This window comes from Daphnia magna, unplaced genomic scaffold, assembly GCF_020631705.1.
Source record: "Daphnia magna isolate NIES unplaced genomic scaffold, ASM2063170v1.1 Dm_contigs403, whole genome shotgun sequence".
Taxonomy (NCBI): Eukaryota; Metazoa; Arthropoda; class Branchiopoda; order Diplostraca; family Daphniidae; genus Daphnia; species Daphnia magna.
Genome location: NW_025533297.1, coordinates 10,572 through 28,222, shown reverse-complemented (window position 1 = coordinate 28,222; position 17,651 = coordinate 10,572). Strand labels below are relative to the sequence as shown.

The window sequence follows — 17,651 nt, the reverse complement described above, 5'->3', positions numbered from 1 at the left end:
AACGTGAAATCTTGAATTAGATTAACGGGACACAACTAGCTGCTGGTTTTAATGATGGTACTGTCGTCGTATGGAGTTACCCAGAGTGTGAAATCATCTTTCAAAGGAAACTTCCGGGTCATATCAAAATCATATCAGAGGCACCATTGATTTTCGAAGAAATAAATTGGAATCCAACCAGGCCCAACTTATTTGCTGCTCATTATGGGGAAAGGTAAGTTACAATGTCAATTTTGATTGGCCCATCAACAAACTTGGGTTCATCTTCATGTCAGTTATCTGTCCTTTACTTTATTTATTTATTTTTTGCTAAATGCTTAAAATTTGCTTGACGACGCCATTCAAAAAGAGTTGAAGTTTATTGGATAGTTTCATTAACATCGTCGCTATTCTGATTGCGTCAAAAAGAAACTGTTACAGTCAAAGCATTTAGATTTGATGTTTGAAATTAACGATTCATTCCTCAAATTCAAAATTGAATTCTCCATTTACATAAAGCGAACGTGCGGAGATGTCAGTTCAGCAAAGTCAAAACTGCGCCTTTTTATGCCCATTATTCGTCAATTTATTTTTACGTTTGGCCAATTTATTTTCTTTTTCTTCACCATTCTTCATCCAGCGGCGAAATCAAGTTTCCGTATATGATTCATCCATTGGCGAAGTGATCACCCCAATTGACGTAAAATTCGTTTCGGCTGTGAAGTGGATCTCTGAAAATCGAATCGCCGTCTCTTCTTCGAATGGAACGATCAAAATTTTTGAAATGGAGGAAAACAATTTGACAACAACTCGACTCGTGAAAGAATTCACACATGGAGAATATTGTGATTATCTGGAGTGGAATGAAAGGACCCAATATTTGGCCAGTGGTAGTGATCAGGGGATCAATGTAAATAATTTGTTTATTGACGTAATGGAATGAAATTGAGGAAATTGAATTTGGTTTTTCTATTCGATTTGTCATTTTTCTTCTTGGCAGATTTGGTCTATGGACCACGACAGGCCAATTTTTAGCCTGAAGTTTCCTCTACAGAACGAGGAGGATAAAAAATTTGCATGGCGCTTGTGCACAGGAAATGGGGAAGAAAAGGGCGGAATCGAAATGGCAAGGAAATCAGCCAAAAACTTCACTTTTTTTATGTAAGTCATTTGAAACTTAAATTCTAGTTCTACCAAATTGTTTGTTTGACTGAAGGCTTTTTTAAAGTGCGCGTCTATTCATTTCAACGCGAATCACCCGATGAATCGTTGCGACTGAATTAAAATCTATTGGCCACGGTGCGGGGATTCAAACACATTTTTTTTTGAAATTAGTAAATTCAACTTGAAGTTTAACGAACGCAGTGTCAATCGATAGCGGATGCCAAGCAAAAGGCAAGCAGGAAAATAAATAAAAGGAAAAAGTCAAACAAATGAATTGGCGAATCCAATGCGTTTCCCCGTTAGTCTTGTAAAGGAACCTGACAGACTTTCCAGCTGGTCTACCATCTGCCAAATTTAAATATCAATAAAGAAAAGTAAGCAGCTCAAGGAGGGGAAATGTCCACAATTATAAAGGAGTCCGTATGAGGGGATAGGCATTTTTAAATTTAAAAAATAAATAAATTGAAAAAAACGCTTTGCGAATTGGTGTAAAATCCATGTCCGATGTTTTTGTTTTCAGTTCCGGTACTCTCTGATGGGTTTCTTTTTGTCGTTTAGTAGTTCGATGAAAGGCGTTTTTATTTGGAATCCTCTGGAATGCGAACAACTGTCGCGACGTCTTTCCAAAGATACAAACATAGAAAAGGTCGCCTTTTCATCGGACGGTCGGTTTCTTGCAGCCGTAAGCCGTGGGACATTAATGATTTGGTCAGTGGAGGTGAGGAACAATCTGTTTAGAAAATCATTGTTTTAGCCATGATTTAACATAATCAAACAATGCTACGCGCTTAAAGTTAAAAAATTCTTTTAACTTTAAACAAAATTTTATTTTCTTTTCCACTTTATCCTTTTTAGGAATGGGTACAAATATACAAAGTCAACAACGGGAATATTGAATTTGGCGGCACAAAGAATATATCATTTTTTACCACAAAATCTACAAACCTTTACGAGAAGAAACTTATAGTCAATTACATCGGTGGGGTAAGTGATATCTGCTTCGATCCACGGATTTCAAATAATTCAACCTGACGATTATTTTACTATTTGACCATGTCACACAATTTATGCTCGTGCGAACCTTTTTCTTTCAATGTAGACCAGCAGTTTACTTGAATTCGCGTTCGAAGAAAGTAACATTTCTGATTAAGCCAGTGAAATATCAACAGAATCCGATTAAGAGGACGATGAAGACGTGTACGCCAATAGCGAAGACGTTAGTTCTCTAAAACGCCTAATGTGGTCATTATTCCTCGAAATAAAAACTAGTGAATAACAAAATGTCATGCAAAAGACATTTATATTATATGCCATTTATTATTGCTTATACATGCCATTTAATATTTCCAAAATAAAATATGCTTCAATGATATTTTTATCCAAATGTACTGGGCCCCTTCAAACTACGTGTTGGATTTTTGCATTCTGATTGTTTTCACTGCATCGTGCGTCTAGATTTGATTGTTCGATTTCGATTTCGGTCGTGTTCGATTTCCATCAGCAAATTGCATTTTTTTTTTTTTGTCTACGACCTACGAGATTTTTCATTTCTTGCCTTCTAGATGTTATGTCACATTGACATTTTTTCAATAACATAAAAAAGGAAAAAAACATTGTCGAATCAGGAAACCCTTCAATTTGTTCCATAAAAAACCACTTTCTCTCACCAAGGGCAAAAGCAGACAGACTGAAAAAATAATTTTCACTTCTTTATGTATAAACTGTCACACATCCATTGCTATTTTCTGGAATGTAAAGCAGAATAATCGCCATTTTACCATAAATCTGGATCGTCTTGAATCGGGACGTGCCGACGTAACTGGGCCTGGATGTTTTCGGCTGGTGAACTCATTTCTGCCATGTTCCGGAATAGACCAGGTGGCAAGAAACCAATCAAAAGCGGAGCGTGTTGCTCCAAGATTCTTCTTCTTTCCTCTGCGATCGCTTCGTCCTCGGCCTATTGACGCAATTCTTCTATGCGTCGTTCTTCCTCCTTCTCAACCAATTTCAGCGTCTTCAGCTGACGTCGCTCCTCTAGTAGGTTAGAGGGGGAATCCTCTGGAAAACGAACAAAAGTCACGACGCCTTACTGATGACCCGCGATAAATGCGCTAGCATTTTCATCGGACGGTCGATTTCTTGAAGCCATGGGACATAAATCATTTGGTCAGCGGAGGTGAAAAAACAATCGGCTTAGAATGTCCTTGTTTTTGCCACTATTTTGCATAATCACACAAGGCTACGCGCGTAAAGTGAAAAAAATTGTTATCTTGAAACAAACCTTTTTTCCATGTCTACGTTTTTTTTTTTCATTTTCTCTTACAATTTATCCTTTTCAGGACTGGGATTCAACTCAACTCAACTCTATGATAGTTGATGACATAATGGACTTGTCGTGGGTTGGCACCACAACATCTACAAATCTTTACCTTTACGACTATAAATATATAGCCAATAATTTTCAGTTTGTCGTGGTAAGTGATATCCAATTCGAGCCACGGTTTTCTAATAATTCAACATAACGATTATTTTACTATTTGACCATGTCATACAATTTATGCTCGTGCGCACTGTTTTCAGTGTGTTCTTCCAAATGGGAAGAAAACAGTGGGTCGGAGAGAAAACCGGTTCTAAAACCCGATTTTGGGAGAATGGGGAAAACTGTATGTCAAATAATTTTAACAATTATAGGAATGAATATGTCTTTACAAGATCTATCTAATGATGTAAAAGTATTGCTTACAAAATAATAATTGGGAAAGTAAACCGCTTCGCCCTATTTCAGGTAGGTCGCTGCGGTTAATCGGGTCGAGGTACCCCTCCCCCTCCCCCTAATACTACTGAATTTTTCAATAATTTTGTGCGGGAGAACTATAAGACCAAAATAAATAAATGTTACAGAAATTGATAGCTCCTGATAAGAGCTATGTACTTCTGTAAAAAAATAACATAATTTTCATAAACAAAAAAATTTGCAAAACAAGTTGTTTGTACTTTTTTTCGCTCTAGATATACACTACATCAAACAGATTTTAAGTAGCAATTTTCATTTTAATAAAAAATTTTTTGTGTAAAATATTTTTTAATATATTATATAGAAATCACCGGAATTCCGGGTGGTGACCTCGGTGATAACAAGGTTTAAACGAGGAAAGGGTTCAATAACTTCTGTTGAAAATCCGTCCTTGAAGTGCCGGTAACGGCTGCTTGTGGTGCGAGTGTCCCACGTTCGCAGGGTGGACTTCTATCTGCAACCATTTGTGCGTTGCATTCATCACGTTTGCAACGCTTTTCATCATCGAGTTGAAAAATATCGTTACGGTCGCGCGCGAATCATTAGTCGTTTTGGTCGGTACATTTGGCTTGCCATAAACACACACTTACACACACATACATGCAATCAACTACACTTGACTAGTCAAAAAGGTCTATGACAAATACAAATAATCCAAATTGCATTTTGCATGGGGTTAATGCTCACATTGAGGTTTAACGCGCAATATACTTTTGAATAGATATTTCAGACATCAAACCCGGATACGCAGTTGAGCTCATCAAGGCTGCATCTGTTTTCCAGCAAGGATTACCCTGCTATATCTTGTAGTCCTCGGATGACCTTGAACTGGAAACAGATGAATGTCGAGAATAATTTGTGGAAATGTGGCTGATAGATGGCGTTCGCTTGCTGGCCCACCGACTATTCAGTGAAGGAAGGGAGAAGGTAGAGTCTCATTGTCCTGGGACAGTCGTAGTCTTCAAATTTAAACATATTTAATGACTACTTTTTCAGTCTCGTCAGAGACTCCGATCTGGTGTGTCACACGTGGGTCGCCTCGTCTAAGTCCGCCATGAAAAGAAAAAGATAACCGCGTATCCACCTAAATCCAGCCCGTCATCGTCTCATCGTCGTCTTCGTTTCATCGTCTCATCGTCGTCTTCGTTTCATCGTCTCAACGCCGCCTTCGTCTCTTTGTTTCATTTTCCACCTCGTCTGGAAAATGGCTTCTTTAAACCCAGCAAACAGTATCTTGCCAGTTGCGTTTATCTCACGCAAACCTTGGCAGTTGAATATATAAACAGTGGACTTCCCTCTAAGACAGTACCGCATTCCAGCGTTTACCAGCGAACGTAGCAGACATGTCGCGCAGTCACTTTTTCTTGGTAGGCTATGTTTGATAAGCATTCTGACAATTCAAATTACATTTTTTAATCTTATTTATATTCCAACTATCTCACCATACACTTTACGTTTACAAGGTCGCTTTGTTCCTCGCTGTGCTAGTGGCGTATTGCTCCGCCATACCAGTTGAAGTCGAAGAGTCTGCAGTTTCCGCCGTAGTCTCAACAGATCCAACAGTTGAAAATGCAAGACCTAAACGACAGTTTCTTGCTGGACTCTTGATAGGAAAAGCTCTTGGAGCTGGATACGGTTATGGATTAGGTCGTTCAGCTTACTATGGCGGATATGGATACTCCTATCGTGGCTAGCGGCTACCCTGGTCCTTACGGCGATTACGGATACGGGTACGTTCATGTTTTGCTAATAAAAATTCATTTTTTGAAATCAATTTAAAATATTACTTTTTATGTGTAAGCAGAGGCTACCATTACTGGTATGTATTTCAACATTTGCTTTTCGAAATAAACGAGCTGATTTACAGGATCGAATAATTCCGAGCCAGTGCCATTTTACAACGTTACTGCATTCAACATTTCCCACAGAGCGACTGGAATGAACGGACAGAATAAATTTGTTATCAGCACCTCCATATAAGGAAAATTTAACATTTCTCCAAGACTTGCTATTGTAAAACGTGCGTGAATAGACCTGATGCATGACGTCTGAAAAAACTAGGATCCGCTCTTGGAGACCGTTTGTATACTTCATTTATTAATGTAATTTTTTAGGGTTCAAATCCATTTAGTGTCTTATCTTGTTTCAAGGTCACTTTTTTCACGGCCATCCTGCGGTCATCACTTCCACATACGTAGGCGCCATGTGTGATACGACGTCCCAGGACCAATGAGCTCCATGAGCGTCACAACAACACCACATCAAGTAAAAAACATACATTCTTATAAAATATCGAGAGCAGTGCATTTCTGTCAGCCGCGTTCTAGTGCCGGATGAAAAAAACTGCATTTACCTGCGGCTCCGAAAAACCTTTGATACACCAGCACACGAAATAATAAAAAAAAATATGGATTTTCTTTCAAGTTGATTTGAAAGACTAAATTGAACAAAAGAAAAAATGTCAGTGGCATGTCAATGACTTTCGTGACAAGTTCGACCTGTTCCCTTTTAGGCATTGCAGCTGGTAAAATGGCATCAGAGGTGATGCTTTCGCGTCTTATTCCTTGTTGGGTTTCGACCCTCCTTCCAGCAGAACGATATGAGTCGCCTGGTATTCGTACTCAGGTAAATTCTATTAGTTTGGTGAAATTGTAAATCTTGCGTGGTTCTCTTGGTGATGGTGGCCGTGATCTTTGCTAATGATCTAAGGGAGGACACTCGCCTAAAGAGACAATTTGGCGGCGCGCATGGATTGTTAAACGGGTTTTTGTATGGATACGGTTATCCTGGATACGAATATGGACGCTATTCGTATTACGGCTATCAGTAACCTTACGTTAGACATAGACCAGCTTATGGGTAGGCGATCTTTGAACGACATTTTTAGTGTAAATATTGACAGGAATCCAAACGATTTTTGTTTTTTAACGCGCACATAGACCATACGATTATTATGGTCATCGTTGGAATGAATACAGATTGTGAAATTCTTAAAAGAAAATTACTGCACACACGACGAGGAACTATTTTTATGAAAAAGAGGTAAAAGTGGATTAATTATGCTTAGCTTGTTTTGGTGATGGTTCAGATTTAAATGTTGAGCATGGATGTTGATTAATACTGTAATAGAATAAATGAAATTTTGAAGTATTTCTGGGATTTACCAGTTAATCTTTTTTCTTTTGCGTAAATATTAAGGATTTAACAGGAACCAGCGGATGAATTGAAAGTGGTTTGGTTCTGAATTGAATGAGCAAACAAAATAATACACAGAAAAGTTTATTTAAGCAAAAACATTTTTTTCTGCAACAGAAGAATTTTGAATATAATTAAAGTTTGAAAAATTTTGAGAAAACCTTACGGTTTTCATATGAAGTTCCAAATTGACATAGCCGTACAAAGAGAATGTTATTGATAATTTTGTCGCTACGCTGAAGAGGATGATTGCATTGGACTGAATATCCTTGTAGGTCGAATCTGTCGAAAATGACTCCTGGAAACAGCTAGAAAGTCGAGAACTTCTTGCATTTCCTCAGCTGCCGCTTTCATTTTAATAATTTTCAATAGCCTTACCCACGACTGAAGGTACGTTTTCCATTGGCTAAAAACAAGAGAATATTTGCCGTGGCATATTGTCGCACGAGTTGTATTTGGACAGGAATAAACGAATACAACAAGTGATGACTTAAATTCTAGACAATTATTCACTTTTAACTAATAACAATAAGGGATGACCATACCAAACTCGGAGAGCGTCTGAAGACTCCAGGGAACTACTCCTACGGAGCCTAGCTCCGGGAGCTCACCCGATGGAGACTCATCTAACGCAGAATCAGGGCAGCGTTTTATACCGTCGCGCGAATTACTCCCCTTCCGGACTGCATATCTGCGTATCTTTCTTGGAGCGGACTTCTCCCGATAATTTCTTCACCACGATCGCAGCTTTGTCCAAGGAGCGGATGACTCATCTCTGCGAAGAGATAACCAATATCCCTTTTCACCCGCGACAGGTCCCCCTTCTTCAAGACAGGCGGCCCGACTGTACTAATCTTCTGCGATCCACGAAGGTTGATGAGACTAAAAATCAGCTTGCGTCCTCTTGGCAAATAAGGGACTTTTACTCCTTCGTTTTTCTTCTTTCCGGTTGCGCTTACTTGTTTAAATGTTTCTTGTATTTCCCGGATAGTCTTAAGGATTTTCCCTTTTTTTTTTTTCTTTTTTTTTTTTCTTTAAACCGCCTGCCTTCAGCCACGGAAGAGGCGCTGCAATCGCATATCTTCCGGCCGTTTGAGATTTACCATCCACTCGTTCGGGAGCCTTGTACACTTGAACCAGCTCCTGGCGGCGTCATCAAAATACTTTTCAAATTTTTTTTTTTTTTTTTTTCAATATCACCCCATCTGTTGTGGGTAGAATGTTATTCAAAGCGCTCCATCCATTGGTGCGCATCTTCTTCTGAATTTTTTCAGAAGATTGGCGGGCTTATAAATTTTCTGACAGCTTCCATAGCTTGTCTTTGCGGCTGCTCAATATGCCTTGATGGCACTACAAATTGTTGTCCCCCGACCGGAACAACTGGACTCGTCGCCGCTCTCAAATCGACCTCGGTTTCTGGATCCGAGTATAAGCCTCTTGAAGTCTCGACTGATTCACCCTGACTGTCAGCTTCTTTGGTCAAATGGTCCTTTGGAATAGGACCTTCAAAATTTAGGGCTTCACCAACAAAGGAAGTTCCACTCTCCAACGATGAGGCTGGGATAGGTGAAGTTTCTACCGGAACGCTTGACAGTTCTCGAAGCGGATGTAATCGTCGGCTGGGGTCTCTTAGGCAACTAGGTAGCCGTTGGTTTGTCCTCTTCGGCATCGGCAAACAATGACTGCAGCACGACTTCGTCACTTACTGGTAACGAGCTGCGTTCTTAACAATTGCCACTTAAGGCACGATTTCGTTACTCACGGGTAACGGACTGTATCTCCACCAATTGTCGCACGAGTTGTATTTGGACAGGAATAAACGAATACAACAAGTGATGACTTAAATTCTAGACAATTATTCACTTTTAACTAATAACAATAAGGGATGACCATACCAAACTCGGAGAGCGTCTGAAGACTCCAGGGAACTACTCCTACGGAGCCTAGCTCCGGGAGCTCACCCGATGGAGACTCATCTAACGCAGAATCAGGGCAGCGTTTTATACCGTCGCGCGAATTACTCCCCTTCCGGACTGCATATCTGCGTATCTTTCTTGGAGCGGACTTCTCCCGATAATTTCTTCACCACGATCGCAGCTTTGTCCAAGGAGCGGATGACTCATCTCTGCGAAGAGATAACCAATATCCCTTTTCACCCGCGACAATATTGTATTCCTACCTTCCATTGCAACTCTTAGCAGCTCCATATCAATTCGCTTGGACGCACCTTTTGCGAGATAATTTTGATCAATTTTTTGCTGTTCGATAGTATCCTTCAAATTTTTATAAACATCGAAGCTCGTTGATGTAGTTTGCTGTTTATCTCTGATCAAAAATTTGCGAAGAGATGGTCCAACGTATCTAGCGAGACAACTGTAAAGAATTAAACTTAATCCAAATGCCGTGTTTTCATTGTAAGCGCCAACTGTGAAACGAAATGGTTTTTCGTCGATCGCGTGTTGATACTGACCTCTCCTAAGGCGATTGTAAACAGTTTGCACATTACTGGCACCATGTGCATCACCGACGCTTCGACAAAGGATTGTCCATGTTGATAGATTACTGGCCCAATTTTGTTTGATTGCTTCTAGGTTGAGGTGGCAGATTTCGTTTCTGGCACGGATGGCTTTGCCGATTTCCACGTTGCAGATGGGAGCGTGAAGAAAATTTCTGTCAATGTTTTTATAGTACCTTAATGTCTGCATCATGTCCGCATAGTCGTAATCGGTCGCCGTTCGTGAAACGAGACGTTTTCTGCATAAAAAGCTGCGAACTGCTGGGGTGACATAATATGTCAGACAAAAAAATAGCGCTTCCGTTATATAGATGTTTTCTGCAAAACTCACATCAGGTGGAACTAGCTGTCGTGTGGCTACGCGTTGGCCGGTTGGTGCGTTTTTCAATTCTTGCTCTCTTACTTGCGTTCTTATTCTCCTTGGTGGCGTCTGGCTTTTATCACTGTTTCTCTTGTTCACCATTTTGAATTCTGTTAGAAGAACTCGGGACGAGGAAAATTATTTAATTTAAACGATTATTTCATCTTTATGCAAAAGGTGCATATCTCGTCTATTGGCGAACAGGTTTTCGACATAAAATCTATTCTTATGTCATTTTTTGCTTCAAAAGTAACATGGATTATTCACGTTCACATATTAGGGATATTATTCAACAATCCGAAACGGAGCGAAAAGGCCGGAACCCCCTCGCTGTTAGGCGAGTTTTAATCTCTAACCGAGACGGGTCTCGTTATAGCCACCCAGATAAAACGTCGAAACGAGTTGTTCAAGCAAGTTTTCTGAAAAATAAAGACGAGAAACATTATTATGTGTATTCCTAATCCTAACATGTCTTAACTCTTGATCGTCTGAGACCTTATATCGGTAGGTACTAGCGCGCTTTTTGTTAATTCTCAGTAGTAGTTCAAATCCACCAAGATACAATTGATATTCTAGAAATCTATTATTGATATTGGACAATTTCCGAAGTCATACCATATTTCATCAATTTACCTTACGTCCTTTAGAAAAACTGTAATGTAAGTCTACAAAGTTCGCCGTTTAGCCAGAATTAGAAACAGTGAGATATTCAACATGACTCGTAGCTCAGTGGTCGTGCTTCGGCCTGGTGGGCTGAAGAAGTTGGGTTCGGTTTCATACAGAGTCTATTAAAACGATTCGTATAGCAAATATATGTCCTTATACAGATAAATCTGTTCTGAATGTAAAATATCTCATGATGTTATGTTTGTATCATATACAACAACGGTACTTCAGTCCTGAAAAACCGCACCAACGAGGAGATCTCTTAAACGTTACATGATTCAATTTCGAGCGTTGAACTTTGCAGAAAAAATTGCTGTATTGTTCTTTGTTTTTTGTTTTTTTCGCTATCAACAGTACAGGCTGACCCTACGAGCAACGACAGTTTTAGCATATACCAACCATGGTCTTAGCTACAAATATTTTACGCCTCGTCTTGAAACTAGTAATTGATATCATAGGTTTTTATATTTGAAACTTGAATCAAACGTCTGATGTTAGTAAAGTTCAAGCACTTAAAAGTAAAAATTATTCTGATTTAAAAATAACATCTATTTTCGTTAGGTTTTAGGAGGAAAAACTAGATGGCATTGATGTGCACTTTGATAAAGATCATGAATGACGAGAAAAACGCGTGTTAGTATCTTAATATAATAGTAACGTTATGTGTTTTTATTTTGCAAAAGGTGTTGATTAATCCTTGGAAGCATTCCTCATCTAAGTGAAGTTCCCAAAATACAAACAAAAAAATACAATTGGTATTTGGACAAATGATGGGTAACACAACATGAAGTTGTTGATACAGTTTTCTAAAATCTGGTTTATTTAGATAAAAGGTTAAGACTCGCCACATTGAACTCATCATCAAAAAAATAAAAATAACTACCTGTGAAAATGTTGCATACACTATGAGTTATATTAACTATTAAAACCCGACCAAAATTCGTAGTTAAAATTCAGGCACCATTTTTCCAAATGGCGTCGGGGCAAGTGGGTTAACCTCGATTTTTGCCCTGCCCCGCCCTGGCTGACGAAATGGTAACCCGATTAAGCCCCGATTGCCTTTTCCCGGGGCGGGGCGGTTAACCCGATTATGGCTAATCGGGGCCGATACCTAGATATGTGTTCACCATTAAAAGTTGTTTTGAAAATTTGCAATTCAACACACAGTCTCGTTTTCCTTCAGGCAAAAAGAATAACAGTTAAACAATAAAGTTCACTGTTTCTTTTTGCTACGATGTAATTCCAAAATTATATCCATCCACTTTTAGACTGAAATGGTGGTGATTTCAGCTGCAACTTTTTAGACCCTTGGATTAACGGTATGTAAGGGTTGATAAAACATGTAGTAATTGGGTTGGGACAAGCTAGTGACTAAGGAATCTTCCTTGGTACAATGGGCGACTGAGTGGAGAATGAAAGGTAAGGCTGAATGTGTGATCTGACGCGCAAAGTACCTTTCATTAGACATTCTAGTCATGAAGCCGGCTTGAACCAGCAGTTGAGCCCACTGTGTTGCATGTGTGTTGTAGTAATAGTCATGGTGTTGGCTAGGTTGTAGACCGTCCAGATGGCCTAGGTCTGGAGATGGATACCGAGGTGTTAATGACCAACCGAGCGTGAGGATGACCCTGATCCATTACTATGATATTCATGAATGTGTAACCCCTACGGAGTATTACGTAAAATCACGTGACTATGTGAGACACAGCTGTTGAAAAATAAATCCGCTAGGTTCAGATTCGTCTGGGTCAAAACACGGCTGAGAGCCGGGGGGGGCTCCGGTAAACTCAAGTTGCTTCCTGTGAAGATTATTACACACACACTGCGGTGGTCACTCAACTGTTGCGAGTTGAGTTACACGAACGAGTTCCTTCCCTTATTATTTTTTCCTTTTCTTCTTCTATTTTTTTCCAAAAAATTATTCTGTTAAATCATTTCTATTTTCAAGGGCTATCTATTTTAATCGGTATGACAATAACTGCTTCCGACAAAACAAGATGTCGATGTGAGAACTAAATTTGTCGTTAACTAAATTTGTCTTGTTGAAAAGAGATGGCGTCACTTTGAAAAAAAATATATATCAGAAACAATGTCATCTCCGTCCATCGTCAAATTGCTTTTTATCTAATTGAAGTTTGCATTGAAAATGAGCAGAAACAGGACTCTAATTTATAATTCTTTTTTACAAACTGCCGTCCACTAGAAATTTGAAAACTACCGTCGTTGTTTGACGTTACAATTGTAGGACAGTTGATTAACTAATCAAGAAGATGAAAAATATTAGAATTAAAAAATTAAATTCGGGAGTAGCCATCGCTAGGTCACGCATATATTCGTGCGAACATTTATGATAGAGTAGTTATGGAATTTGCCTTACCTATATCCAGAATATCGAGTTTTTCTACCATTTGCCGACTGTCTTCTTCCTCAAAATCAGATTATTACTTTTCTAAAGAGGCAACCATTAACTCCACATCTGACTGTTGTCTTATTAACCAGAAACACAACGCCCCTAAAGCCATGGCGAGAATGGAGACGAGAAGCAAAGTGCAATGAGCCGCGCCGCCAGGATGAGTCCCAGTCGTTTGAATTGCGGAATTGGTACAAAAATGAAGAATAAAACGAGACAAAGAACGAAGCTGTCAGGAAAAAGAGGCCGATAAAAAGTCCCTTAGAAGCTCCAATACAATCGACTCTCAATTGGCGATTTTTGCTGTTCCAAATCGATTCGTCTTTAATGTCACGGTTATTCTCTGGCGTCTTATACCTGAAATGTCAAAATGTTAGGCAAGTTATAAGCGTTCATCATCGGATTGAAATACTTTGGGTTGAGTCCAATGTGTTCCCAACTGACGTATAGAACTGCAGCAGGAGCCGGAGCCGGGAGTAGGAGGAGGAAAGGAAAACCCAACCGAAAAGCGAAGAAAAAGAGGATGGCCAACAGATAAGGAAGAAGAAAAAGAAGAAGACAAAATTCGAGTCACGACAGTTGCTCAGAACCTGCTGGTAAAAGGATAGAGCCAAAGATGTATATTAAAATATTGTTTTTCAACCTTAAAGTTTGATACATTTGTTTTGCGTTGTTATTATAACTGTTGATATCGTGCGTCCCGTTTCGTGACTAACAATTCATTTCCGAGGAAAAGAAGAAAACTGGTTTGAAGCAATTGCCAGTGACCCATCTGCTGGACTGGTTCTCTCCTTTTTCGTTAAATGGGCCGTTCATTCTGTCATTTATATGCATGACGCTCGTGCCGTTAAAAATGCTTATTTAATTAGCCGGGTGGTACGTCAACCATGCGGTAAGGCTGGGAAGGACTGGGTCCGACGGATCCGCCGTACAAATTATGCAATTGTCCGCGAGTCATCAACGAACTTTGCGGATGGTAGGGTCGGTTGCCATTGGAGAAGGGGTAGTAGCCTTTCAGAGCGGCGTACGGATAACTTTCTAGTCCGCAATAAGGTCTGAAACTGCCGTGGTAACCTCCGTATTGAGGGTAAAATCCGTACAGGGGATATCCGGAAGAATAGACCGGTCTTTGGGGATAGGCTATTCATTGACGAATCGTTAAGCTATGAAATTTCTGATAGGAAATGTGTAATGCCATTCTTACCGTAAGGTGCATAGCGTTGAGGATAATAACTGGCTGTTGGTGCTAAATTATTTTTGAAGAACGAAAAACATAAGAATTTTCTAGGTTGGCGATGCAAATGGTGTTATTTTTACTTTGATAATCTGCGAGAGCTCCCTGCAGCAAACTGCTCAAGAGGTCATCAATTTGGCCTTCACTTTGCTTGTTCAAAAGGCTGGCGAAACTAGTCCCTTGCGCTTTCAGCTTCTCTGCTTTTTGCTTCAATTTCAATTGCTCCTGGAATTGCTTTTCCTCGTCCATCATCTGCTGCTTCGTCAAATACTGAGACACCTGGAGTTTGAGCGTGGCCGGCAGTTCTTCCAAATCGATGTACCGGTTGCCAACGTCATCTTCGACAGCCATGCGAGTGAGCAGTTCGGCGATTCCGGCAGCCAATTCAGGATCGAAAGATTCAACTTCCGATGTTGGTGCGTGATCGCTTTTCACTTGAGCCATTTGTTCTTTGATTTTCTGCTGTTATTGCTGTTGTTTCTTCTCCTGAGACAGACGGTACTGGCTGTTCAATTTTCCTCATAATTTCCTCTCGGACGTCAGGTGGCAATTGCTGGGTATTGACGACAAACGGACCGTCTCCTTGCATGTTCTGTCCAGCCTCTAATTGCGTTTGTTTGGCTTCTTCCACCGATTTCGTTTCATCTTTGTTCACTTTCTGAGATGCGTCAGCCGACGTTTCTGGCAAGGGCTCGACAACGTTTTCCTTTTGAACGAGTTCGACAGTTTTCTCTTTCTGAACAGGCTCGACAATTTTCTGTTGGACCTTGGCGGGCAAAGGATCGGATGCAACAACCTGTGGAGCCTTGACAGCCTTGACTTGCAGGTCAGCCTTTGCGACAGGCGAAGCGACAGGCGAAGCGACCGGACGTCCTTTAACACTTAGGCTGGCCGATAATTGTACAACCAAAAGCAGCTGAAATGGAAAAAAAGCGGATTGAAATCAATTCAAATTTGCGTGTAATGAATGAAAGAGAATTTTACCGTACCCCTTTTACACCATGCTAAGGCTGTTGTATCCTGAGTTTCCATACGCGACATGTCCGCCACCACCAGCGTTTTTGCCGTATAGTCCCGTATCGTATCCGGTATTTCCGTAGCCAGCGTTGGTGCCATAGCCGCTATTGCCTCCGTATCCAGTATTGATTCCACTATTGGTTCCGTACCCAGTATTTGTTGCGTACCCAGTATTGGTTCCATAACCAGCATTTGTGCCGTAACCAGCGTGCGTTCCGTATCCAGCGTTAGTTCCGTATCCAGCGTTCGTTCCGTACCCAACGTTCGTTCCATAATCGGTTTTGGTACCATAAGCTGCGTTCGATACGTAACCCGTGTTTATTCCGGATCCCGTATACCGTAGCCGGTGTTGCCGTAATCGCTCTGACCGTATCCAGCGTTACCACCGAAAGCTGTACAACACATATGATTTTTTAAATAACATTGCTTACTTTGTTTGCTTTTTTTCATGAATAAGATAAAACTTACTTCCGCCGTGGTTGATGTTTTGCCCGCATCCGGCACTGGCTCCCGGAGTGTGGTAACCACTTCCGCCAAATCCTGATACAAATCCAACAGCAATGCCAACCCATTATTTAAAAATTTCGCTTTATCAATTCTTGATCACAAGTCTCAAGAGTTTAATCGTAAATGATTACCACCGGCAGCGTTGTTGGCGTGGTAGCCAGCGTTTTGGTGGCCAAGCTGTTGCTGCATGGTCAGACTGCTACTTTGCTGCTGATGACTGCTGCTCTGTTGTTGATAAACTGTACTGCTCTGTAATTGACCTATCCACCCCCGAAAATGTTTTGTTTTCAAAATTCAATTGTTCATTTAAATTAGATTCTCTCATTACCTGCTTGGTGGCCATAATTGGGACGGAATCGCTCGTCAACCTTTTCACCTTCAGCCAATTCGGATGGGGCGGCTGCTGGATTGGCCAGCTCGTCCACAGGTGCCACAGCATCCAATACCTCCGGTGAGACAACAATGGGAGCCTCTTCTTCAGGGTACGGCATGGCAACAGCCAACGCCAACATCAATAACTATCGATACAACATGTTGAATGAAAATTGAAACAAACCAACATCAAACGTGAGACATTTCAAATCCGAAATGAAATTGGAAAATAACAAAAAGTAAAATGAAAATGACTTACCGTGTTGTGTTGGCTGACTTGTGCACACCCAATGACAAAATAGGAATCTGCAAAGAATGAAAGACGAATATTATGAAGCAATAAGCCTTTTTCATTTGCTCGTTTCAGACATGAATAAAAGTGTCACAATACAATTACCTGCTTATTCGCTGGTAACCCCTAGGGTTGCAAATGAGACACAATACCAGCCAATTCAATTTGTACACTATCTATCTATATCTCTCACTGCCACCGGAGAATACTATTACTATTATGCTTTTCATTGTAGGACTTCATGTGTCCAGGGGCTACCGTGGGTCTTCCACCAACAAGGGGATGGAGTCCTCTGAATATTTCAGCTTCACTTTCTCTGATAATAAATCGATTATTGGTTAGGCTTGATAATAGAATGAATAGTAGGATTACCAATTTCCCGATAGGGATTCTATCAAAACTCGCATTTCCCAACCCCCTGATACAGGCACCCTTACCTTTCTACAACGACCGGTGGATCGACCGACACTTTTTCTGAGACTTTACCCCAGAGATGGCGCTGATGGCGCGGCGATTTCAGGGGTGTCCGCACTAATCTTTCGTTCGTTTTTTTTTTAGATGCTGTGCCGCTGAGATTGGTCTCCATTTGTAGAGGAAATAACGCAGCAGCTCCCGGTCGAGTCCCCGTTTTTATCGGCTGAACGACGAAGGAGTGTGGAGCAGTTTAGTCAGCCAACTCGAGTCGATTTCAGGGTCTCGTACGTATCCTTTATACGTTTTCTTATTTTAGATGCTGCGTCGCAAAACTTGACGTCGTGTTGTAGAGGAGATAACGCGGAGATTAACGAAGGGGTCCTGTCAATTATCGGCTCAACAATAAAGGAATGCGGAGCAATCTAAGAGCGACTCGACATTTCTGGAGATTTTTTTTCAGAGAGATGGCGCGTCTGTCATGAAGATAAGGAAAAATCAGGCCGCGAAGTTATTTTTCAAGGCGAGGCTTTGTGCGTCGCCCGGCAACGGACAGGTTTTTTCACAGGCCGTGTGAGCTCCATTGTTTCGATCATGGTCGTCTACATAAAAAGGGGCAACTACGGAACGCCGTTTGATCCACTTTTTAATAGTTGTCCGTTTATTTAGCAAATAAATAAACAACTTGTACTGCCATGTAGCGATTTCAATAGACGACGCCTTCAAGGGAGGAG

At 40.6% G+C, this 17,651-nt stretch overlaps 2 protein-coding genes, 1 long non-coding RNA gene and 1 pseudogene across 8 annotated transcripts; 2 read left to right on the top strand and 2 right to left on the bottom strand.

Moving 5' to 3' along the window:
• Nucleotides 1-21: 21 nt before the first annotated feature.
• On the top strand, nt 22-2,515 carry LOC123468652. Its single transcript, XM_045167927.1, has 6 exons — nt 22-207; nt 618-889; nt 980-1,140; nt 1,702-1,861; nt 1,999-2,127; nt 2,243-2,515. Exons 2-6 carry the CDS (start codon nt 764-766, stop codon nt 2,291-2,293), a joined length of 627 nt encoding a protein of 208 aa, XP_045023862.1. The 5' UTR covers nt 22-207; nt 618-763; the 3' UTR covers nt 2,294-2,515.
• A 1,980-nt stretch (nt 2,516-4,495) lies between these two features.
• LOC116936511 lies at nt 4,496-7,087 on the top strand. 6 transcript variants are annotated; one of them, XR_006642349.1, is made up of 7 exons: nt 4,499-4,864; nt 4,934-5,304; nt 5,401-5,667; nt 5,742-6,020; nt 6,088-6,202; nt 6,450-6,562; nt 6,647-7,087. It is a non-coding gene; the product is annotated as an uncharacterized LOC116936511 (long non-coding RNA). The 6 variants fall into 6 exon arrangements; XR_006642346.1 differs by having other exon boundaries at nt 4,496-4,864; nt 6,088-6,796; nt 6,877-7,087; XR_006642347.1 differs by having other exon boundaries at nt 4,497-4,864; nt 6,088-6,562.
• Nucleotides 7,088-12,821: 5,734 nt separating this feature from the next.
• LOC123468649 lies at nt 12,822-15,231 on the bottom strand (annotated as a pseudogene).
• On the bottom strand, nt 15,093-16,520 carry LOC116936122 (hornerin; the record flags this gene model as incomplete). The annotated part of the gene is given in 7 exon segments (XM_045167926.1): nt 15,093-15,234; nt 15,308-15,671; nt 15,674-15,727; nt 15,804-15,875; nt 15,974-16,102; nt 16,171-16,360; nt 16,474-16,520. Coding segments are annotated over 6 exon segments (851 nt in total), but the record flags the coding sequence as incomplete, so codon positions are not given.
• Between the last annotated feature and the right edge of the window lie 1,131 nt (nt 16,521-17,651).